The sequence below is a fragment of the Gossypium hirsutum genome, chromosome D10 (genome assembly GCF_007990345.1).
Source record: "Gossypium hirsutum isolate 1008001.06 chromosome D10, Gossypium_hirsutum_v2.1, whole genome shotgun sequence".
NCBI classification, from domain to species: Eukaryota; Viridiplantae; Streptophyta; class Magnoliopsida; order Malvales; family Malvaceae; genus Gossypium; species Gossypium hirsutum.
The window spans coordinates 7,729,636-7,753,822 of record NC_053446.1 but is presented as its reverse complement, the minus strand read 5'-3'; the positions used below and the strand labels follow the sequence as shown (position 1 = coordinate 7,753,822).

Genomic DNA, 24,187 nt, shown 5'->3' with positions numbered 1-24,187 from the left:
CGTAACCTTGATCACCCCGATTTGTTCCTCACACATGGATCCATGGTTAGGGTCGCCGATTTTATTTTTTTCGCTGCGCCGTAGGGGTGCCGGCGATCCAACACTACCAAAGTGGCTTCTTTAGGAGGTATGCACTATTTTGTTACTTTTGTTGATGATTATTCAAGAAAAGTATGTGTGTATCTAATGAAAAGAAAAAGTGAAGTTTTGGATGCATTTCTGAAGTGGAAGAAGATGGTGAAGACTCAGATTGGTCGAAAGGTCAAACGACTTCGATCAGATAATGGTACTGAGTACAAAAGTGATCCATTTCTACAAGTATGTCAAGATGAGGGCATTGTGTGACACTTCACTGTTCAAGATACACCACAGCAGAATGGGGTGGCAGAACGTATAAATCGGACTATACTGGAGAAAGTTCGATGTATGTTGTCCAATGCTGGATTGGGCAAGGAATTTTGGGCTGAGGTAGTTACATATACATGCCATCTGATTAACTGGTTGCCATCAGCTGCAATAAATGGAAAAACTCCTATGGAGATGTGGGCTGGTAAACCTGCTACTGATTATGATTCTTTACATGTTTTTGGTTCCACTGCATATTATCATGTAAAAGAATCTAAGTTAGACCCAAGAGCAAAGAAAGCATTATTCATGGGTATAACTGGTGGAGTAAAAGGATACCGTCTCTGGTGTCCTGATACAAGGAAGATTGTTTTCAGTAGAGATGTGACTTTTGATGAATCAAGCATGATGAAGAACAAGGATTCACAAAAGGATGACAAAACCAGTGGCGCTTTGCAGCAGGTGGAGCTTGAAAAGTTAATGATGATCCAGCTAATACTGAAGGAACAAATGATGAAGAAGTTTCGACCTAAGAACTTCAACAGCAACAAGATTCAATTGCATATAGGAGGCCAAGAAGAGAGATTCGTAAGCCTGCTCGCTTTGATGATATAGTGGCCTATGCACTTCCAATTGCAGATAATAATGTTCCTTCTACTTACACAGAAGCAATAAGTAACCCTGATGGTGTAAAGTGGAAGCAAGCTATGAATGAAGAAATACAGTCTCTTCATAAAAATAGGACTTGGGAGTTGGTGACACTGTTCAAGGGAAAGAAGGCAATTGGATGCAAATGGGTATATACAAAGGAAGGATTTCCTGGTAAAAATGAAATCCGATACAAGGCTAGATTGGTAGCAAAAGGTTACGCTCAGAAAGAAGGAATAGACTACAATGAAGTGTTTTCTCCAGTTGTGAAGCATTCGTCTATTCGGATTTTGCTAGCCTTGGTTGCACAATATGACCTTGAACTAGTTCAGCTTGATGTGAAGATGACCTTTTTACACGGTGATTTAGAGGAGGAAATCTATATGACTCAGCCTGATGGATTCAAGGTTGCTGATAAAGAAAATTGGGTTTGCAAATTGATGAAGTCGTTTTATGGATTGAAACAATCTCCGAGGCAGTGGTACAAGCGATTTGATCAGTTCATGAAAGGGCAAAGGTACACAAGAAGTAAATTTGATCATTGCGTGTATTTTCAGAAGCTACAAGTAGGAACTTTCATATACTTGCTCTTATATGTTGATGATATGCTGATAGCATCTAAGAGCAAAGTTGAGATTGAGAAATTGAATACTCAACTCAATCTCGAGTTTGAGATGAAATATCTGGGTGAAGCTAAGAAGATTCTTGGCATGGAAATATGTAGAGATAGAGCTCATGGCAAAGTTAGCTTGTCTCAGAAGCAGTATTTGAATAAAGTACTACAGCAGTTTGATATGAACGAGCAGACAAAACCTGTAAGTACCCCGTTGGCTTCTCATTTCAAGCTTTCTGCACAACTATCTCCTTCGACGAATACGAAACGAGAATACATGTTACAAGTTCCGTATTCTAATGCAGTGGGTAGCTTGATGTATGCAATGGTGTGTACAAGACCCGACATTTCACAGGCAGTTAGTATAGTGAGCAGGTATATGCATAATCCTGGAAAAGGACATTGGCAAGCTGTGAAATGGATTCTACGGTATATTCTGAAGACCGTGGATGTTGGATTACTGTTCAAGCAGGGTACTACACTTGGTAAATGTGTTATTGGGTACGTTGATTCTGACTATGCCGGTGATTTGGACAAACGAAGATCAACCACCGGTTATGTGTTTACACTTGCTGGAGGACCAATAAGTTGGAAGTCTACACTGCAGTCTACAGTTGCGTTGTCAACCACAGAAGCCGAATACATGGCTGTAATAGAGGCTGTAAAGGAATCTATTTGGTTACAAGGTATGGTTAAAACCTTGGGATTGGTTCAGGAGCATATTGACGTGTATTGTGATAGTCAAAGTGCTATTCATTTAGCAAAGAATCAAGTCTATCATGCACGTACAAAGCATATCGACGTACGATTCCATTTTGTGCGGGAAATTATTGATGAGGGGAAAATTTGTCTTCAGAAGATTAAGACTGCAAACAATCCCGCAGATATAATGACCAAGGTGGTAACAATAATCAAGTTCGAACATTGTTTGAACTTGATCAATATTCTGCACGTTTAACAGTTGAAGAAGGCACTATCAAGTATTGTTGTCGAAGGCAAAAAGAATTGTGTGAAGATAAGATTATCCTAATCAAATCTTCAAGGTGGGGATTATTGGCAACCTACAATCTTTGACTTTTTAAAGATATTTGTGTCAGAAAATTGGGCACCGAAAATCTAAGCATTTAAGGCATAGATTTTTGGGTTGAAATTTGGCTAGGGATAATTGCAATTTTGGTCCCTAATTATATAGGGACTTTGCAAGTTGATCCTTGAGCTTCAACTATAGATAGGCCTAGCTATTTCTCATTTTCATCATCCCACAAATGCCATTCTCTACTTAAGGCATTCTTCTCTCTCTATTTGTAAACTTTCACTTGTATTTTGGAGTGAAATATATTTGATAGTGCCCGAGGACGTAGGCAAAATTTGCTGAACCTCGTTAAAATTCTTGTGTTCTTTATTGTTTATTCTGCATATTTTGTGAGTGTGATTGTAGTGATTTATTGTGCTATTAAATTACGATAGAGGGATATTCTGGCTAGGAAAGACCTGGTACTTAAGCGATCCTCGTGATCCACCTCTCTTTCCTGGGAATTGAACTTAGTGTGATTTTTTAGTACAATAATTTTACTCTTTTACACGCTTCCGCGCAACACTCCACCTATACCGGAGTATCAAAAGCCTTTCTTGTCTAAAGTACTCAAGGAAATTAAGTTTTTCTTCATTTATGGAATATGTCGAACATCTGATAAGGTTCTGACAAAACTATCAAACATTTTTATACAAATTATGCCAATCCCCATGACTTGGCATGCATGGTCATCTCCCATTAACACTGAACCAGCACACTTCTCATATGCTGAAAATAAATCCTTGAATTTGCTAATGTGAAATATAGCGGTTGTATCAAGAATCCACCTTTCACCAACATGGAGTCGGATACTGCCAAAATGAACTCGACATCATTTGAAATTTCTACATCAACCAAATTTGCATAATCATTTTGCTGCTCCTACGATTCTACTTTGTCCTTCTTCTTTAAACAATCTTTCTTTATGTGCCCAAACTTCTTAAAGTAATAACACTATATTCTTTTATTGGACAGCGATCTAGGATGAGTTTTGCTTGAATGTCCTCTTGTCAAGATGTTGTGAAATAGGTGAAACTTCCTCCATCTTCAGGGTGTAGAGTCATTGCTTGAGGTAGAGTCGGTTCATCAATGACTTCGTCATGTACTTGCTCTCTAACCGGAGCCACAAACTGGACGTTGTGGTCTCTTCAACTGCCTCTCGTACTACTTCATTGCCTAAAGATAGTAGAATAACACTATGTTCTTTCTCTAATATCTCATCCTTTTGCTATTCCGAAAGCGTGTTTGGTAATTTGTCTCTACCAGACAACGCTTTAAGCAATACTTGTTGAATCAACATCGCCCGTATCTTGATGCGCCATAGATTGAAACTATTTTTCCTAGTGAATTCCTAGACTTGGTATTTAGTTGATGATACACTTGTAGCCATATCAATTTTTAAAGTGACAATGGAAGCAACAAAAATAAGACACGAGCACAACCACTTTGCAAATACCATAAAAATACTCGAAATAGAGATTTGATACTAGTTTGTTGAGATGGATCAGATAAACTACATCAATACGACCACAAATAATTTTATCAAGAATAAATAGAACACACCATAATAAATAATGTGCGAAAAAGAATAAATAAAGAGACATAAAAATTTACGTGGTTCAGCTTTAAAGCCTACCTCTATTAATAGAGACAACAAGAAATTTCACTATAACAAGAAGATGAAGATTACAAGTGTTTTGACACTCAAAGCACAATCTGAAAAGCTTACAACTCGCCCCCGAAAAATACCCAAGAGCTATTATACAATTGCTCTTAATTAGCCACTCACTAGCTAATTCACTCTCAAAGTTGATGTGTCTCATAGCTAAGAACTAAAGCCTATTTATACTAGTTTACATGACCTTCAAGTCAACAGCCACATTTAATAAGGCTTTTCAATTGAAAGAGGATATCTTCTGTGTAGCTTTCGGTGCCCACTATTGCCAGCAAAAATTGACATTATGTTTCAATTGGCTTTTAAATCCAAGCTTTCTGATATCTATTGAAACTTGGCTTTCATGGCTTGTGAACTCAAGTCAAAGTCGACACATTTCGCTGCTCTAGTTTGGTGTATGCATATGTAAACTTTGCGTTTAATTAGTGTGAAAATTCTAACTACCATTTTAACAATATGCTTATAAGATTTTCAATGATGTATGCGCCACCTACAAATTGAAACAACAATTTTTCAATGAACTTTAGAAATTTAAAACTAGTAGCCGGATTACATACCATCCATTACTTTAAACAATTAAAACCTAATCAAGGAGGGCAAACAGGAACTGAATAGTGAGAAATTATAGCCCTATGGTTTGGACTAAACCTGAAGTACATTAACCCTTGTAATATTGTCTTTAGACAGATTTACACCTCAATTATTAATAGAATCAGAATAAGAAGCTACCTTCTATTGGTTGAAAAGGTTAAAACTACAATCGGAGGGGTGTGCCAGAAGAATGCAGTAGTGCAAAAAAAAGACGACACTCGAGGACCCCAATAGCAAGCTATTGTCAATGAGCTCTCCCCCTAAAAATATTGATTTAATATCATGTGGATCAATGATCCACGTATCAGATATTGAACTGATAAGAACAGATACTGCACTTGATCTTAGCCAAAAGGCCGAGAAAGGTATGACCTTGAACTCGTCTTGATATTTCTTTTATAATGCATCTCTGCCTTAGCCTTGGCTTGCCCTCTCGATATGGGATTTGGACTATGTCAGAAGGAACTTTTAGTTTGCTATGGACAAAATTAGTATAATTTTTCCTGCACAGCACATTGCATGTTGGTGAATTTACACATGAAAATTTTTGGATATTATAACACTAGTCCTCTTATTGCAGATTGATATAGGTCAAAAGATGAAGAAGCAATCAATCTTTCCAACTATGCAATATTGGCAGGTAAGCTATTAAATACAAAAGAAGAAGTCGCAAACTGTAAGGTTTACATTACATGGAAGAAATTTCTGTTTGTATACTTTTGCAAAGGTTTCTATCTTTACTTTGGGAATTGTTGAAGTCCACAATTTCTTAAAATATATTATATTTTACATTTACCGTAATTAAAACATCTTATGGATTAATATCTTACACTAATTTTTAAATTAATTAATTAATTGTTTATTCAGAAAAAAGAGTTTCAAAGCCCAATTGTAGGTGACATAATTTTGAATAGAAAGATTGTAGCTGCTTTGATGGATATGATAGGAAAGATAATAGAAGACTCAGTTCTTCTGGATATGGTATTGGCAGCAGTTCAAGGAAAGTTGTAGAAGTGAGCAGGCCTAGTTGTCCGTCCGGTGACGTTCCACAAAACCGACAGCTATCAACTTGCCTTTGAGTCCAAAACGTTGTTACAGGTAGCCTCTTCATAGGAAATGGAGGGCTCATCAGTTGGAAGCTGATGCTGTCAACAACTTAAAATCTCTTTATTTTGACCGACATATTTCAACATTGAATTATTAGATTTATTTTGTTTTCAGCTAAAAACAATTTATGCCTTCCTTTATCTCCTCTAGTCTTATCTGTGACCATTTTGAAATTTCTGGGAGGCTCCTTTTGGGGGGTAAATACTTATAATTGTATCGAAACCAACTGATATTTGCCTTGCCCAATTAATTATATAGTCCAAACAAAAACATCAATCAAAGCCATTAAAAAATAAGCCCACTAGCTCTCATTAAAACTACTCTACCATTTCATCTTTGGAACAATGGACACCCACATCGGAAGAACATAATAGTTGTTCGAGGAGTTTATAGGACGGAGCAAGAGTCACTTATTGTCGGTGTTAAGAACAAATGCAAGCAAGTTCAACTGCTGACTTGAGCAACAAGGCTCGATACTTGCAGAAGAAACAAAACAAAATTCAAAACAGAAATTGAAAGTAAAAACAAAGGAAATGGAGAAGTATTAGATGATGAAACTTGAATTGACTTCATTAAAAATAAACAATGGCATAAGACAATACAAATACCATACATGAGCTGGTCAGCACAAGTGAGATCCATACCTAAAACATTACCTAACTCTACTAATTACATTGTAACTTACAAAACCTTACTTGCACTCATGGACAAGCTGATTTTTCATCTTATCAGCACCTAAAACATCAAGTACGACTTGTTTTGTTATCAACCAAGCTACAAAACATTAGTTCAAAATCAACAAAATCAAATAGTAGCTCGATTTGCTGCTAGTGCTTCACTTGCTCGGGTTGTTCCTGGTCCAACAGAGACAGCATGCTGGCCAACTTCAACACTTCTCCTTGGCTTGCATGCTGCAAACTCCCAAACTCATTCTCAAGTGCTCAAACTTTGTCACACTAAGGGGTTTTGTTAGGATATCAGCCAATTGATCCTCAGAACTGCAATGAATCAGTTTCACTTCATCTGCTTGATCCATTTCTCTAACAACATGAAGCTTAATGTTGAAGTGTTTTGTCCTTCCATGAAATATTGGATTCTTTGCAATTGCAACAGCAGACTGGTTGTCACAAAAGATCTCTATTGCTTCCCTTTGGTGCACATTCAAATCTGCCATGATTTTTCTTAGCCAAATGGCTTGGTTGACAGCACTTGCAGCTGCTACATACTCAGTTTCAGTAGTAAATACTATTTACTTCTTCAAGATCTAGTAAAACATAGTTGAACCAAGGTTGAAAGCATACCTAGAGGTGTTTTTCATGTTATCCATCGAACCAGCCTAGTCACTATCAGTATAGCCAACCAATTTCTAGCTTTCAGCTTTGCTATACAACATTCCATAGCTCAGGGTACCCTTGATGTACCTGAGTACCCCTTTTGCAGCTTGAAAATGTTTCTCATTGCAACAATGCATGAACCTTGAGAGCAAACTTACTGCAAACATGATGTCTGGCCTAGTGACAGTCAAGTATAGCAAACAACCAACTAAGCTTTTATAGGTTGATTCACAAGCCTTCTTAAAATCACCATGTTTGTTGAAGGATCCAAGATCTTATACCCCTTTTTGACTGTGCTGTAGCCCACCAGAATACCAGGTTAAGCTCTTTTGGACAACTTATCCCTCTTCACAGCTGGGACATGTGCATAACATATGCAACCAAAGATTTTCATATGAGTCAGTGATGGTTTAAACCTAAACCAAGCCTTAAATGGAGTTTTGTGAGCCAAAGCCTTGGTTGAAAGCCTATTTTGGATGTATACTGCAGTGTTAACTACTTCAGCCCACAGGCTTATGGGAAAATTCTTATCAAACATCAAGCACTTGGTCATATCCATCAAACTTCTATTCTTTCTTTCACTGACACCATTTTGTTGAAGAGTATAGATGTTGGTGAGCTGGTGTTTGATGCCTGCCTCATCACAAAATACTTGAAACTAAACTGAGGTGTACTCAGTCCCATTATCAGACATTAAGGTCTTGAGCTTGCAAACTAAATCCAACAAAATCTCGAGTGATCATCAATGAATAAAATGAAATACCTACTGCCATTCAATGATTGAATCTTCATGGGGCCACACACATCAGTGTGCACAAGCCGTAGCCTTTCTAAGGCTCTCCAGGCCTTGTTTGAAGAAAATGGCAACCTGGCTTGCTTTCCTAGTTGACATACCTCACAAACCTCCTCCTTTTCAACTGAGTTGATGAAGTTCTCAACCAGATCTTCTTTGGTTAACTGGTCCATCGATCTGTAGTTGGCATGACCAAGGCTTTGGTGCCAAAGCTTGGATTCATCTAAAGAAGTTGTGTAGACTGAGTCTGAGTTATTTGTCCAATCAACAACAAAGCTTTTATCAGCCATAATGACTGACATGAGCTTGGATCCACTTGGATCACTGATTTGGCACTCCTTGCCTTTGAACACAACAGAATAGCCTTTCTCCAGTAGCTGAGCAGATTTCTGTTGATCTCAGGCACCAACAACACATTTGAAACAACCTTGTTGCCTATGGGAGTGCTTATCAGCACATCCCCTCTGCCTTCTACCTTGATGAAGTGGCCATTACTTACTTTCACTTTTGCTTTGAAGCTTCTGTCAATTGATTTGAAAATGACAGCATCTAGTGTCATATGGTTGGTGCAGCCACTATCTATGAGTTATGGCCTTTTCTTTTGTAGATGAGCATGAAATTGTAAAAACTTGCTCTTCATGGTCACTACCCTCTTCTACTACTCGAGCTTTAGCCTTTGGCTATTGTGGTTGATACTGTCTTGGTCTGCCTTTGCTTCTGCAAACCTTTTCAACAAGGCCCATCTTTATGCAGTGTTGGCACTGCACATCTGGTCTAAACCAGTAGTTGGCTTCTGGATGACCAGGTCTTTTGCAATGCCTGCAGCGTTGATCCCTTCTTCTTGCAGCATCTGAGTTAGGCTTATCTCTCCAAGCCTTTTTGCCTTTATAGGCAGAGGTGCTCGAGGCAGGTTTAGTTTTTGCTTGGAATGAACCTTCTTAGTGCTCCTCCAGTCTACTGGATCTTCTTTTCTCTTGTGCATAAAGAGCATTGATCAGCTCTGTCAATGAGATGCTGGTCAAGTCCCTTGAGTCTTCGAGGGAAGATATTTTTGCTTCATACCTCTTAGGTAAGGTTGAGATCACCTTCTCCACTGTTCTTGCTTCACTAAACTGCTCTCTAAGGAGCCTTATGTTGTTCACCACAGCCATAATTCTATCTGAATACTGTTTAATAGTTTCTTGCTTCTTCATTTTCAAGTTCTCAAAATCCCTTCTCAAGTTCAATAGTTGTTGCTACATTGTTCTCTCAGTTCCTTAGAAATCCTCTTTTAATTTGTCCCAGGCCTGCTTTGGTGTCTCACAGGCCATGATCCTTGTAAAGATCACATTTGACACAGAGTTTTGAATGCAATACATGGTATTATGCCTCTTGGTCCTTTCATCAGCATGCTGTCTGATTTGAGCCACAGTTGGATTAGCTCTAAGTGGCTCTGGTTTGACATCTGAGTTGACCACTTCCCATAGGTCAAATGCCTGCAGGTAGGTCTTCATTTTGACCACCCATATGTGATAGCCCTCTCTATTAAAGACTGGTGGTGCAGCTGGTGAGAAGCCAGATGAAGCCATCGTTTTAAATGTTGAACTATAACAGGTCCACTGATATTACAGCTCTAGATACCAATTGTTGGTGTTAAGAACAAATGCAAGCAAGTTCAGCTGCTGACTTGAGCAACAAGGCTCGATACTTGCAGAAGAAACAAAACAGAATTCAAAACAGAAATTGAAAGTAAAAACAAAGGAAATAGAGAAGTATTAGATGATGAAACTTGAATTGATTTCATTAAAAATAAACAATGGCATAAGCCAATACAAATACCAGACATGAACTGGTCAGCACAAGTAAAATCCATACCTAAAACATTACCTAACTCCACTAATTACATTGTAACTTACAAAACCTTACTTACAAAATCTTATCATCACCTAAAACATCAAGTACAATTTGTTTTGTTATAAACATTAGTTCAAAATCAACAAAATCAAATAGTAGCTCGATTTGCTACTAGAGCTTCACTTGCTCGGGCTGTTCCTGGTCCAACAGAGACAGCATGCTGGCCAACTTCAACACTTATCATAACCTTACTTGAATAATATTTGTTCTAAAGGCACATATCTCTGTTATTAGAACGTGATATAATTCTTCTATTCTTTTTTGGTTTGTTCCTTTAACCCTACTGAAACTGTGTAGATCGTTTCCTCCCAAGTGCAATGGATGTCACTACTCACTACCCTAGGCCATGAGACTCCATGATCACCCCGTCCAGGTAAAGTATGTTTAAACGTAGTGATATGCTCTCTCTTTATATGCCCCACCCTTATGTTTTGTTTGTCATAATTTATTGTGTTGTTATACCAATTAAAAATGCCACATCATCATTTTCATTAAGGATTTAACAAAGATCGACTAAAGCAAAACCAGTTAAAAACGTTAGTGATGAAATTAAAATTTTTTGCAATTTGGTGACCAAAACAAAAACACATTAAAAATTAAGTAACAATAATTAATAGTGTAATTTATCTTAATATTTATTTAACGTAATTTATTTGACGAGCTTGACTTTATGGGATTACAACACGGTGAGGTAGACTTTATGTTCTAATGCTTATTGCTTATTGTTGAACTTTGGCCTGCAATGCAACAGCAGAGAAGCATTGAAGCTCAACCAGTACAGCAGCAACATTTTGTTCATATGTAACTAGCTTTAGTTCTTTTGTAATTTGTATTTAAAGTTAGTAAGATTAGTTGCTGATTTGAATGATGTTCAAATGTGATGTAATAGCTGATAAGTCAGCTTTATTTTGTGTGTAATTTAAGCTATGGTAGTCAAGCAATTAGTGGGAGCAGTTATTCATTAGGAAACTGTCATGTAACATATATGTTTTTATCTTAATGAAAGTTAATATGAAATCAGTTTTCAGGTTTCAATTTTGTTCAATTCTCTTTGCATCAGTTACTTTGCTTCTTTTCTCCTTTGTTTTTCTGTCAAAACCCAAACATTTACGAATAAAATAAATGTACAATGTTAAATTTATTCAGTATTTTAAAAACCTTAATTCTACTAGTTGACATCTAATCTTAATAGATTTGTTTCAGTTTATATAATTTTAATTTGTAAACCAATTAGCATGAAATGGTCACAAGGATGCCTGATGGACTTCTCCACTTTTTTTTTTCCTGTGAGCTTCTTGAAAAATATGCTTTTAAACATACTTGACGAATGCTGCATGAAAATTATGTCATATTCATTATTAAATCCTAGGTATGCTATTATTTTCCTAACTTAAAATTTGGTAGGGGTTGTGCGAACACAAATCAGTTTATTCAAAATTTTCATATTCATTATTATATTTGCCTTTGACCCGACCCTTTCATGCTGGTATCAACTAGCATGGAATGGTCACAAGGTTGTCTCTCTCTCACACTTTTTTTACTTCTGCGAGCTTTTCAAGCTATTTATCCATAGGGAACAAAGAATTATATCCTACAATTTGTTACCAATTACTTTTCACTTGGAATCGGGACAAACCAGAACAAAACAGTGGAAGTCAGATGGTTATAACTGATGAATCTGAAATGTATGAACAAGATGAGATCGATGTTGATGATTTTTCAGTAAGAGGGATTCAACCTATCAGCAAAATTTATGAAAGGGCTGATATGGCAATTCTTAAACCCATCAATTATGAAGAAGTTGCATTAATAGAAGGCTGGAAGGAAGCAATGCAAGCTGAGCTGAAAATGATTCATAAAAACCAAACTTGGGAGTTTGTTGATAAGTCATCACACAAGAGAGTTATTGGCGTCAACTGTAACAGAACCAAGCTCAATGCTGATGGCTCACTCAACAAGTTGAAGGCAAGGTTGGTAATGAAAGGGTTTAGTCAGCAATATGAGATTGATTACATGGAGACCTTTGCATCAATAGCGAGATTGGATACAACCATACTACTTCTAGCTTTGGCGGCATAGATGTGATGGAAAATTCATTAGTTGGATGTTAAATCAACTTTTTTAAATGGTTACTTGCAAGAAGAGATTTATATGGAACAGCCACCTGGTTTCACAGTTAGAGGAAATGAAGAGAAGGTTTACAGGCTTAGGAAAGCCTTGTACAGGCTAAAACAAGCTCCAGGGGCCTAGTATGCAAGGATAGTTGAGTACCTACAGAACTTGAAATTTCAGAAAAGCCTAAGTGAACCAACTCTATATCTGAAGATAGTTGAAAAGGTCACAACATTGATCGTTTCTTTATATATTGATGACTTGTTGGTAATTGGGAACAGTGATAACTCGGTGAAGAAGTTTAAGCTGCAGATGGAGAAAGTATTTGAGATGTCAAATCTTGAAAAAAAGAGATATTTTCTTGGGATGGAGATGCTACAAGTCCAGGAAGGGATATTTATCAATCAGCAGAGTTTTGCCTTGAAGATTTTGAAGAGGTTTTGCATGAAGAGATGCAAGACTGCTAATAGAGTGCTAAGATACATCAAAGGATCCGCCAACATTGGCGAATGGTTTGAAAAGGTAGAAGCATTGAGCTAGTTGGCTACATCGACAGTGGTTGGGCAGAATTGGTGGATGATATGAAAAGTACCTTTAGCTCTCTCTTTTCACTTGGATTTGACGTATTTTCATGGAGCTCCAAAAAGGAACAGATTGTTGCTCAATCGTCAGTTGAGGCGGAGTATGTAGCTGCAGCAGCAACAATAAATCAAGTTATTTGGCTGAGAAAACTTCTTGGCGACTTGAATATTGTTCAGACTGAAGCAACAAATATTTTGTGAGACAATGAATCCGCCATTGCAATTGCGAAGAATCTCTTTTTTCATGGAAGAACAAAACACTTCAAAATAAAGTATCACTTTGTGAGAGAAGTTGAATAGAGTAAGGAAGTGACTTTGATTTATTACAGCGGTGAAGATCAGTTAGCAGATATTCTAAGTAAGCCTCTGGGAAGGGCAAGGTTCGAAAGGCTCAGAAAGGAAATTGGTGTTCGCAGCATGATGGCCAAGGAGGAGTGTTGCGAGATGGCCAACCATGCAACAACTCACACAAATGGCAAACAGTCCAAATGTGAATTACTTGGTGGATAATCATCTGATGAATTGTCTCACGGACTGTAGTTATGAGGACCATTATGTGATCATGCGAACTATCATGTGGACAGCCATGATTGCAGACGGGTCATACACAGCAACCCTGGTGGACTAACCAAGTGAGAACAAAGCTGCAATCTGTATGGCGTGATTGAAGACTTGCGGAGTGTATTCGCAAAATGTGTCTGCGAATTGATCCTCAGTTAAAATGAAAATGTTTTGGTGCACGCTACCAATGATAAGTACGTGTTTGTTTTCGGTAAAACTAATCTTAGTTGGTAGATATTTTTATGTGTTTAGGTAATGACTGACATGTTTGGTTAATTTACTTGTGTATAAGAAATATATTTCAAGTTTCAGGATTATAATAGTGGGGTTTGTTGAGTTCTCTGGCTAAGAAACTCTTATATATTGTAAAGCTTGAAGGAAATGAAAACGAGAGCAGACTTGTTATACTGCTAATTCTCTGTTTGCTTTCTTTCTTTGTTATAAACGCCAACAAAATCAAAAGAAAAGAATTCCTTAAAGTTGACACCACCATTATTTTAAGGCAAGAAAAGAGAAGCTTATTAAGTTTGATTTAGAGATGAAATTCAAGTGTGTGTGTGTGTGTACGTATATATGTATAGATATAGGTGAGAGAGATTAAAGAGATCCGTAAAGTTGATGCAGTTTGCAGCATTCAAATAAAACTGCCACCATCAGCTTAGCTTTCAATTCGGCTAATGCCATTAATTGGTAAGAAGAGTCAGATTATTATTCATCATCTAACTTAATGCTTCCACTTCATAACTTTGCTTCATCTTCTCATTATTTTGTTTCCTTCTTCGTTTCAATCGGAACCTGACCCTTCCTACCAGTTAGTAGTCAACAGCAAATTTAATGTCGTCGCCTTCTTGCTTTAAGCCGAATGGGTAATTGAGATTTGAGGAACCCAGTAAGAGGCCGTTTCATCCCTAATATGTTCTTGAGACTTTAAAAGTATGTTTTATAGGTGCCACCAAGGGGGATAAATAGTATATAACTCATTGATTCTTACAAATATAGGGTGAATGCTGATGGAGAAGAACAAGTCTGGTGCTTGTGTTTAGGCTTCAACCTCTTTTTCTGATAAAAAAATTGCTCTCTGGACTTTAACTATTGTTTTGTCGTTAAAGGAAGGGGAAGGAAACGAGATTTAATGTTAACGACAAACAATTATTTAGGATAGAAATTTTGAATATGCCTGCCAAAATACGAGTGGAGGGACACCTAAAGGTGGGTATATATAACGGGCCTAGGATTTTTGTTGAGAATCCTTATGCATTAATTAGTTCAAATAATTAATATTTTTATTTATTTGAATTAAAGTTTTGATCACTTAACTATAAATACTTAAAATATTAGTATTGTAGGATGACTCCCCTCCCAATTCATCCTAAGTCCCTCTATCTCCCCGTGGACCTCCATTAATCTTAAGCATTCGGCACCACCCCTCTCCTCCTTTTCTCTCTCCCTGTTGACCTCCATTAATCTTAAAGCCTTCAACTAGATCAAACGTTGGACTAAAGTTAGTGCGTGATCATTCTTGAGGTAGAGAAATTAATTGAAGGAGGCTTTTATTTTGACCGAAAGCTTTGGTGAAAAGAAAGAAAAAATCTCATGTTCTTTTTCTTACCTTTTACGATTGAGAAATTCAAAAGTTAGTCATTCAGAGTTTACAATTCAACAAATTAGGAGTTTTAATATGTATTGTTGTGAAGTTGACATTTTTAAATTTTCCTTCGCTAACTGGATGCTTAAGGAGTATCAGAATTGCTATGTATATAATAGTGAAGCAAGAAAGATACTATTAGATGATCTGTTGAATAACAAAGATGCAATAGCTGGTGGTACTGAGATTTGTAATTAGGGAAATTGGGAGCTTGCCAGAAGGAATTATTTGGCTTTAGGCTTTGGTCTGATGGTTACAATGAGTAGAAAAATGAATCACTTAATCTAGAAGAAAGAATTTTTCTCTCGCCCTTTGAGTATCTGAAAAATTCTAGCCTTTTATTGTTTTCTTTCCTTTCCTTTTAAAGTACTTTCTCACTTGTTCCGGTTAAAAACAGTGCTTCCAGGTATCTGGACACTCTTAATGTACGATGAAATTCTCCAAACAACTTCATTGAATTCTTGAAAATTGGAACGCATCTTTCCTTTCCTCTCATATCTATTGGACTACTATCCTTCTAAAGTTTATAATTCTTTAATTTTTTGCTTCAAAAACTTTCACCTCATGCTCTGCTACGTCTTCATCTATATTTTATTAATACCAATAAATAACCTATTCAGTTTTAGATTAAATTGCTCACTGGCTTCCTTGAGTCAAGTGACGTTTTTGATAGAAAATTACATTGCTTTATAGCAAAATGCGGGTTTAGCATTTCCTTTCATCAGATCCTGGTGTTTGTCTACATGTGAATATGGGATACTTATTATGAGATTTTCTGATACTCCGCTATATATATACCTGGGGAAGAGATTGTTGCTACCCAACGCCTCTGTAATCCAGTTGAAAATCTTAAAGTTCTATTCATCCTTGATGAGATCAAAGCTTGCAAACAAAGCTGTGATAACATGAAAGAGCGCATGGATAAAAAATATCATCGTCAGAAAAAATTAGGTTGAAGTTTCACTTCTAAAAAAGGTTACGAGTACATAGCTTAAAAAAGAATAGCGCGCAAGGAAAAGGTGTTTGTGTTGTTGAGAGGAAGGTGGGTTTTTTGTTTGCTTACTCTATGAAATTTGGTTACTGTATATGACCCAAGGGAAAATCATGACCTCTTTTTCCCTTCTCACGTTTCGTGTCAAAAGTATATATGGGTTTTGTTAATTGGATAAAAATAGTAATGAGAAACTATTTGAATAATTAGTGCTGCAACTGATTAAATATAAAAATTTGGAATATACAAGTTGAAAATGACGCCAACAGGATTGGATGAACAGGAATACATACGAATACATAATATTGTCATGTGTAAGCGTAATCTCCACCTTTAAAGCTTCTTCATTCCTAGTCCTCTAAAATTAAATGACCAATTAAATGTAACTTGAAGAAAGGAAATAGGTGATCAGTAAGAAATATTTTAGATACAAGGCTGAATGACCAATTCCAAGAAGGATGAGCGATCACACCTTCGTTCAATAACCCTTTGTACAACGAACTTGTCGACCTCTACTAAGAAAAAATGGTGAGATACAAAGGGGCACAACATGCTCCAGTCACCTTCCTTCTTGCCAGTGGCATCCCATGTAACTTGCCTTAAAACACAGTTCCTGTCTTCACAGCATCAATATGGCAAATAGTTAGAGAACATCAATTCGGAACTAATATGCCTAAACTTTAAACTACTAATCACTTGGTTCCATTTATCATTAACATTTAAGATATCATTATTATCAAATCTATGTTCCATGCAATACCTAAGCGTTTACAAATGAAATTTCATCATCACATGCTTGGAAATCAAAAGTATAAACCTTGATGTTACATGGAACTTCAAATGCTACTAATTAGAAGTTAGCGAGAAAACATTCTGATAATTTTACAAATGTGCCCTCAAAACAAAACAAACGTTCTAAAAGTTTCCTATAGTTACTAGATTTTCTTGCTATAAATTAACATCAAGTTGATTGCTAAGAAGGTAAAAGAAAGGGTTAAACAAAGATCATGTACTCCAAAAATTTTATTATCGTTTGACAACAAATGACATAAAGATAACTAGAGTTCATACGTACCTCTCCTGTAATACACATCAATTCTGGCTGAACGCTTTGAGAAAATTTTTCGAACTTAACGAAGAGCTGCAAAAAAATCAAGTAGCGGAGATAATTAGTTAAGGTAAAGGCATAAGGGCATTGATGTAATACAGCTTCTCTTTTCTTTTTGTGCTGACAAAAACAATAAAATTCACAAGTTCATTTTGCTAAAAGTCAAATGTTAAAATATTAGATTTTAATAATGCCCTCAATCCATGTACTCTGACTTTTGAAATTTGATCCTTCTACTTTAATGGTTCGAAGAAGTTTTTTACTTGCCTGATTTAAAAATTGATTTCAATTGATAACACAGGCTCCTGTTAAATTTAAACCCGTGTTATCATTTAAACTTTGATTTTTAATTCAGAATTTCGAATATTAAATGTCACATATTCAAATCTAATGTATATTCATTAATAGTATTATCAACTGGACTTTAATTTTTAAATTAAACCTAGAATTAAAAATACAACTTTCAAAAGTTCAAGCAGCACATAGACTGAGGGCATTATTAAACCTAAAATATAATAGCGAAAAAATCATCTCTAAAATAGAAGAAAAAGGAGTAAGAATGGACTTCAAATGTTATTAAAAGATCAAAAGGGTACCATCTTTAGCACAACGTAACACATCAGAAAGATAAATCCTTATCACATGCCATATATGGAGTAACGGTTTCAGATATTGGAAAACTTTTAGACAATCCAACAACAAATTTCAGCAAATATATATTTGAATGTATTGTAATTTGGACAGACAATAATAATATTGTTATTAATGAAATATAAGAACACCTGTGTAGTGGTTGAAATTGCAATACCCCGAACTCCTCAACAGAAGAGCAGTTTACTTGTATGCGTACACTGTCGATCATGATGCTTGGGATGTGAGAAATCTTTAGCCAGTCCTCCCCGGTCTCCTTTCTGCAACGTTCTGAAAGAGTTGGACTCTGACTGATGTTCAATTGCTTTAGACTTGTATTATGAAGAACGTAGCAGGGCAGTGCCTTTAACTTTGGGCAGGAATTAATAGTTAGGGAACAAAGCCGAGGCATGATGCTAATATGTTCTTCTCTGCTTGTTAATGGCATCCAATCCTCCCACTCTTCCAAATCAAAAAATTCAAATTCAAGATGTTTTAGACTAGGGAAGGCAATAACAGATAATGAAGGTGATTCCAAAGATGATGAAGGTGCTAATATCTCTTCTCTTTCTACACCCAGAAACTCAACTGACACTTTTTCCACTCTGCTCATTCCCCCTATATAGAGTGATTCAAGGGATGGCAATTTCCCCAAGGGAGGCAAAGACTTCAAGTGCAAGCAATAACCCAATGAAACATGGCTCAACTTGGTCAAGCCCATCATCCAGTTGGCAGAGATGGTGGGGCTATTGTACCACCATATCTCTAGCTCTTCCAAGCAAGGAGGTGGTCGTAGAGCTTCAAGGAGTCTTCCATCATCTCTCTGCCACCTATTTGACATTAACCCCTTCGAAATAGTAAAATCTAGTATCAAAGTCCGAAGGCCTTTCTTGTTTTCAAGCTCTGCTTTCTTAGCTTCAGTCACATCACACACAGCTCCCAGTCCACTTATCTTAAGAAGTCCTCGAAGATGAATTAAGTTTTGAAGATCTCCAAGACTAGATGTATCGCTATTACCCATTACAACAAACAAACTTAGTGTCTGAAGGTTCGTTAATCTTCCAATTCCTTTTGGTATTGCCATCAGGCTCAAGTTTGTTTGATCATTCTCAAGATGCCTCAAGTTGATTATTTTTCCAATTCCACACGGTAATTCTTTAAGACTATCACACCATTTGAGGTTTAAGGTCTGTAAATTACATAACCCACACAGTGATTCAGGTAATTCTTTCAATTTTTTATTGTTCTTCAAGTTAAGATATCTCAAGTGAACCAATTTTCCTATCTCATCAGGAAGTTCTTCAATTGAATTTCTGAATAAACCGTTACTCAAATTTAAAGTCCTTAGGCAAGTCAATTGATCAAACAACCTGGGCAAATATAGTCTTAGTGATGAGGTATCATGATAGCTTGAGTCAATAAGGAGGCTACGCAACTTTCTGAAACGGAAAATATTAGGTTCTGTTGGTGCAGCTTCTTTACGAATCAGTGTTCCATAGCGAGCACTTTCACATGACAAGTCTACTTTTAACTCTTCAGAATCATGGTTTACTAGCATCACACATTCGGTTTTCATTAAAACTAGAAGAAAATCATGAATTATATCATGCATTTTGTATTTCATAATACCGCTGTCTAGTTCATCCCCTCTAAAATCCTGAAAAAATGAACGCATATGTAGCTCATCAAAATATTCCTCACCAACAATCTCCATCTCTTCACACCGCACTCCCTTCAAGTAATCTTGCGCCATCCACAGCTTGATCAATTCATCTTTTCTTAAGATCATACCTTTCGGAAAGACAGCACAATATGAAATGCACTGCTTAAAAGCCAAAGGCAGCTCATAATAACTCAAAAATAAGGGAGGGAAAAGATCTTGTTCAGCCTCTTCAATGTCCCACATTTCACTATCCAATACATTCTGCCATTGTTCTCTGGTTCTCTTGAACCGCAAGAGACCACCTAGAATCTTCGCAGCAAGGGGCAAGCCCTGGCACTTTTCAGCAATTTTCCAACCAATATCATCTAAATTTTCACATTCCTCTCTTGTCCTCCCATAGTATGCTCTACGGCTAAGTAATGACCAACATTCCTCTAGAGACAAAGTATTTAATAGAAATAAGTTTGAAGATGTTGTTCCCATTATTATAGCAACTTTTTCGTTCCGAGTGGTTATCAAAATTCTACTCCCAGGAGAGCAATGCTTGAGGGAGGTTCTCAATTGCTCCCATCTTGTTGCATCTTCACTCCACACATCATCCAACACAAGAAGTACTTTCTTCCCTGAAACATGGCTACGAATTTCCTGCAAGATGTTATCCTTTCCAACTAAATTCAAACTTTCGCCTTTAAATGCTTCAAGGATCTCTTTTGCAATCCTTATCTCATCAAAAGGGTCTGAGACACATATCCATATTCTCTTATCAAAATGACATTCAACATCACTGTGATTGTAAACCAGTTGAGCAAGTGTCGTTTTCCCAATTCCCCCCATCCCCATGATAGATATGACAGGGAGCTTCAACCCTCCTCCACTACTATTCTCCCCCACCAACACATTCACTAGAATCTCTGTCTCTTGACACCTTCCATAAACTTCTTCATCATCTATGAAAGAGGCAGTTATTAGCCTTCGGGGTTCTTCAACTACCTTCTCTAACCCGAACTTATACCTATCTTTTTCAGTAGCTATACTATCAAGTTGTTCATTTACTCCGTTTAGCTTGGATGCAATTTTATAGTATAGAATAGTTTGAAAGGTAAAAGAAGAGATAGAATTGCGCATCTTCTTCAGCAAGGGGAAATTTCTGGCTTCTTTTTGTTCTTTCTCAATCTGTGATTTCAGTTTCTCAGAATTCCACTCGTCCAACACATCATCAACGTCATAGGCTACATCTTTCAGTTTCTTCAACCAATTTCTCACATTCGCATCCTTTACCTATTGAAAGGTAAGATAAGATTTACTTTAAGATAATCAGATGGGCAACATAAATTTCATTTAATATCTTGAATTCCAACAATTTCAGTAAGGAATCGAATACCACTATTCAACCCGCTTAATCGAATACCACTATTCAACCCGCTTAAGTCCACTATGATCTCAAATCTAACACTGATCGTTTAATTTCCAGAATTAAAATTTCAAACCCTAAACACGGGATTTCAAATTCAATAATCCATTTTATTTTCCGCTTACACTGATATTTCGAGGAAGGTGCCCGAATTAGATTTTAAAATCAAACTTTATTCTTCTCCATGTTAGATATAAATCCTATGTACGAGAGGAAAGGATACTAGGGCCCCATGATTGAAACAGTCAACTCAGAAAGCCATATATAATAATCCACAAGACAAAAATAACCCACAAACTAATACTTCAAAAAAAAAAAAAAGAATAGCGACAACATGTACCTGTTTTGATTCTGCATCTTGAAGTACTGATTGAATATCCTGAAAATGAGCAATCACTTTTCCAATTTCCTCTTCGAGAGCTAAGGCCAACTCAAAGTTGCGTTTTATCTCTCCAGGTATCATTAAGAAGGAACTCAACTTCTCCAAAACGGCTGAAACAATTGATTTCGCCATTGCTTTTTTTTTTATTCAGACTGAGTTTCTTTTTTTCTTTCCAAGTACCAACCAGGGACCAAAGCAAACTAGAAAAGAAAAAATAAAATAAAAACTGTGTGCTCTTGCTCGTGGTTCGTGAAGGTGTGAATTGGGGGGCTTGCCTTTGTTTTTTGTTACTTTGGGTTTTCTTTTCTTTGAACAATTACTTCTGGTTTTGTACGCGAAGTTCCATAAATAACTTACGAGGCTTCAACAGGAAGGCAAAAACCATCATAATTTAAGGCGGTGCCGTGCTTTCGATGCCATCGAGGAAGTTGAAGAAAGAAGAAAATAAGCATGATCGACTTAAATAAGGAAAACATCAAAAAAGCGTTTTTCGCCTTTTACTTACTCTAGCTAGAAGTTTATTTAATCGTTTTTCTCCATTACTTATTCTAGAAGTTCACATTAGGGCATGGGCTAGAGGTGCTCCCGGCCCGACGGTCTCCTCAAAATATGCAAGGGTTCGGGTAAAAATATAGACCTAAAATATGAGTTTAGGTAAAAAATGAGGCCCGTTTTTGGGCTTTGGGCACCACTTTTTTGGCCCGAGCCTGAATATATAATAAATATTTATTTTTTAATTTTAAAATATTTTTAAAATATTTTTTTATTTTTTATTTTTTATTTTTTTATTTTTAAAATAAATTTTTAGTGTTTATTAAAAAATGGACCTAGCTCGGGCTTAGGAATTTTTTCCGAGCCGAGCCTGGACAAAATTTCAGGCCCATATTTCGGGACGACCCGAGCCCGGGCCTAGGACGCAGGCCGAAAATTTTTTCGGGCCTGGCCCGGCCCATGAGCACCTCTAGCATGGGCTGGGTCGGGTTCAATTGAAAATTTAAGTCCATTTGTCAGGTTTGGACCTGGCTCGGCCCGAAAAATGAGCCTAAAATTTTGTCAATGTCTGACCCAGATAATAATGTAAAAACTCGGGCCCGACTTGGCCCGCCTATATTAATTTTTATATTATTTTTTATATAATTTTAAAATAGGGTAAACTACAAAAATAGTCACTTTTGTTTGCCTCAGGTTACATTTTAGTCACTTATGTTTGAAATGTTACGTTTTAGTCACTTATGTTATTATTTTGTTACGAAGTGATCACTCTTCCGTTACGTTCCGTTATCTCCCTAATGGTAATCCTACGTGGCAGTCCAACTAGATTTTAAGTGCCAATTTGGATTTCCTAATGGGATGAGAATAGATTTTTAGTTAAATAAATTTAATTAATTAAAAATTTTAAACCCTAAATCTTAGTTAAAAAACCGTTCATCTCCTCTTTTTTTAGTTTTTTTTTCAGTTGACTAAGAAAGCTACTATCATCAGAATTTTTTATTCACCTACAAAAACAAAAGAGGATTCAATGGAGGGTCCAGGTATGTCTTCTTCACCGACAAATTAATGTTCTAAGACTTAAAATCAAGTGGTTGTCGATAAAGTTATGTAATAAAATGAACTGCAATGATTGTAGCATGTGAAAACCAAGCCAAAACCTGAAGAAGCAAAGGGTTGCCATTACACCATCTGGAGACTTTCCGAAGGAAAGTCTAGAGGCAATGGAAAAGATCACCATGAGCATCAAAGTGAGTCCATAAACTCGTTTTCAGCCTAATTTATCACCAAGCCAACCAAAGAAAAGTTGTCCAGCTAAAGTTCTGCAAAAGGCCACACCATTAACAGCAGCTACAATACGAGGAGGCAAAGTTCCAGGCTTTTCAGAAAGTGCATCGAAGTAGTAAATACGACCGAGCAATTTTGTGATAAAAGAGATGCTAAAAAGGTCATAAGCATCAGTGAAGAAACCCATTCCAGCAATCACAATTGCAGTGAAATGGTACCATTGTGTCTTTCCTGCATCCAATGCATTAAGAACTCCAAGCTGGTTTGCCATTTCTGTCTTTTTTTACCTGAAACCAGATCAAATAGGAAATTAACAAAACATAGGAATTTTGAGTTTTCTCTGAATAAACAATCCCATGTCAAATAAAAATGGAAAAAGCCCCAAGTTGAACAAAAGCTAGTTCAGCCATTAAAACAAACTATTTTGGCTTTTCATTCTAGGATGTTAACTGGAACATTATTTTTTCACATGCTGCAGTCATTGCAGTTCATCTTATTACATAAATTTGTCGACAACCACTTGATTTTAAGTCTTAGAACATAAATTTGTCGGTGAAAAAGACATACCTGGACCCTCCATTGAATCCTCTTTTGTTTTTGTAGGTGAATGAAAAATTCTGATGATAATAGCTTTCTTAGTCAACTAAAAAAGAAAACTAAAAAAGGGGGAGATAAACGATTTTTTAACTAAGATTTAGGGTTTAAAATTTTTAATTAATTAAATTTATTTAATTAAAAAATCTATTCTCATCCCATTAGGAAATCCAAGTTGGCACTTAAAATCTAGTTAGACTGCCACGTAGGATTACCGTTAGGGAGATAACGGAACTTAACGTAAGAGTGATCACTTCGTAACAAAATAATAACTTAAGTGACTAAAACGTAACATTTCAAACATAAATGACTAAAATGTAACCTGAGGTAAACAAAAGTGACTATTTTTGTAGTTTACCCTTTTAAAATATATATAATACATCAAAAATATTAAAAATATCAAAAAATATATATATAACCCAAACCATGGACAGGTCTACCCATAGCCCCTCCCCAACCCTTAAATAAGAGGATAATGCGCTTCAGTACATTCAAACCCTAATCCTCCTATACTGGCAACAATGCCCATACTAATCGAGCTAAGACTCAATCGACTTACATATTACTAATATGTTTGGATAAACATTATAATTGGTAAATCTCACTAAATTTGATGTAATTAAAGCATTCAATTACACTTTTCAGTTTTAAAGCGAGAGTGT

The 24,187-nt window shown here is 36.4% G+C and overlaps 2 protein-coding genes and 1 non-coding gene across 4 annotated transcripts; 1 reads left to right on the top strand and 2 right to left on the bottom strand.

Annotated features, from left to right (window-relative positions):
• Positions 1–5,116: 5,116 nt before the first annotated feature.
• Positions 5,117–5,313, bottom strand: LOC121222966 (U2 spliceosomal RNA). Its single transcript, XR_005920336.1, has one exon. It is a non-coding gene; the product is annotated as a U2 spliceosomal RNA (small nuclear RNA).
• Positions 5,314–11,730: 6,417 nt separating this feature from the next.
• Positions 11,731–12,150, top strand: LOC107932659 (uncharacterized mitochondrial protein AtMg00820-like). The gene has a single exon (XM_016864718.1). The coding sequence runs from the start codon at positions 11,731–11,733 to the stop codon at positions 12,148–12,150; it is 420 nt and encodes a 139-aa protein (XP_016720207.1).
• Positions 12,151–16,158: 4,008 nt separating this feature from the next.
• On the bottom strand, positions 16,159–21,647 carry LOC107932694 (putative disease resistance protein RGA3). 2 transcript variants are annotated; one of them, XM_016864755.2, is made up of 4 exons: positions 21,114–21,647; positions 17,852–20,640; positions 17,037–17,102; positions 16,159–16,574 (listed from the first exon to the last, which is right to left on the bottom strand). In XM_016864755.2, exons 1-3 carry the CDS (start codon positions 21,285–21,287, stop codon positions 17,054–17,056), a joined length of 3,012 nt encoding a protein of 1,003 aa, XP_016720244.1. In that variant the 5' UTR covers positions 21,288–21,647; the 3' UTR covers positions 16,159–16,574; positions 17,037–17,053. The 2 variants fall into 2 exon arrangements, with proteins under 2 accessions (XP_016720244.1, XP_016720243.1); XM_016864754.2 differs by having other exon boundaries at positions 16,159–16,578; positions 21,114–21,646.
• Between the last annotated feature and the right edge of the window lie 2,540 nt (positions 21,648–24,187).

Excerpts from the sequence above, each read along its gene's own strand:
- LOC107932659 (XM_016864718.1), top strand. The coding sequence starts at position 11,731 with ATGGTTATAACTGATGAATCTGAAATGTATGAACAAGATGAGATCGAT.
- LOC107932694 (XM_016864755.2), bottom strand. The coding sequence starts at position 21,287 with ATGGCGAAATCAATTGTTTCAGCCGTTTTGGAGAAGTTGAGTTCCTTC. Across the intron at positions 20,641-21,113 it reads AAGATGCAGAATCAAAACAG|GTAAAGGATGCGAATGTGAG; the intron begins GTACATGTTGTC and ends ACCTTTCAATAG. Across the intron at positions 17,103-17,851 it reads CAATTTCAACCACTACACAG|CTCTTCGTTAAGTTCGAAAA; the intron begins GTGTTCTTATAT and ends ATTTTTTTGCAG.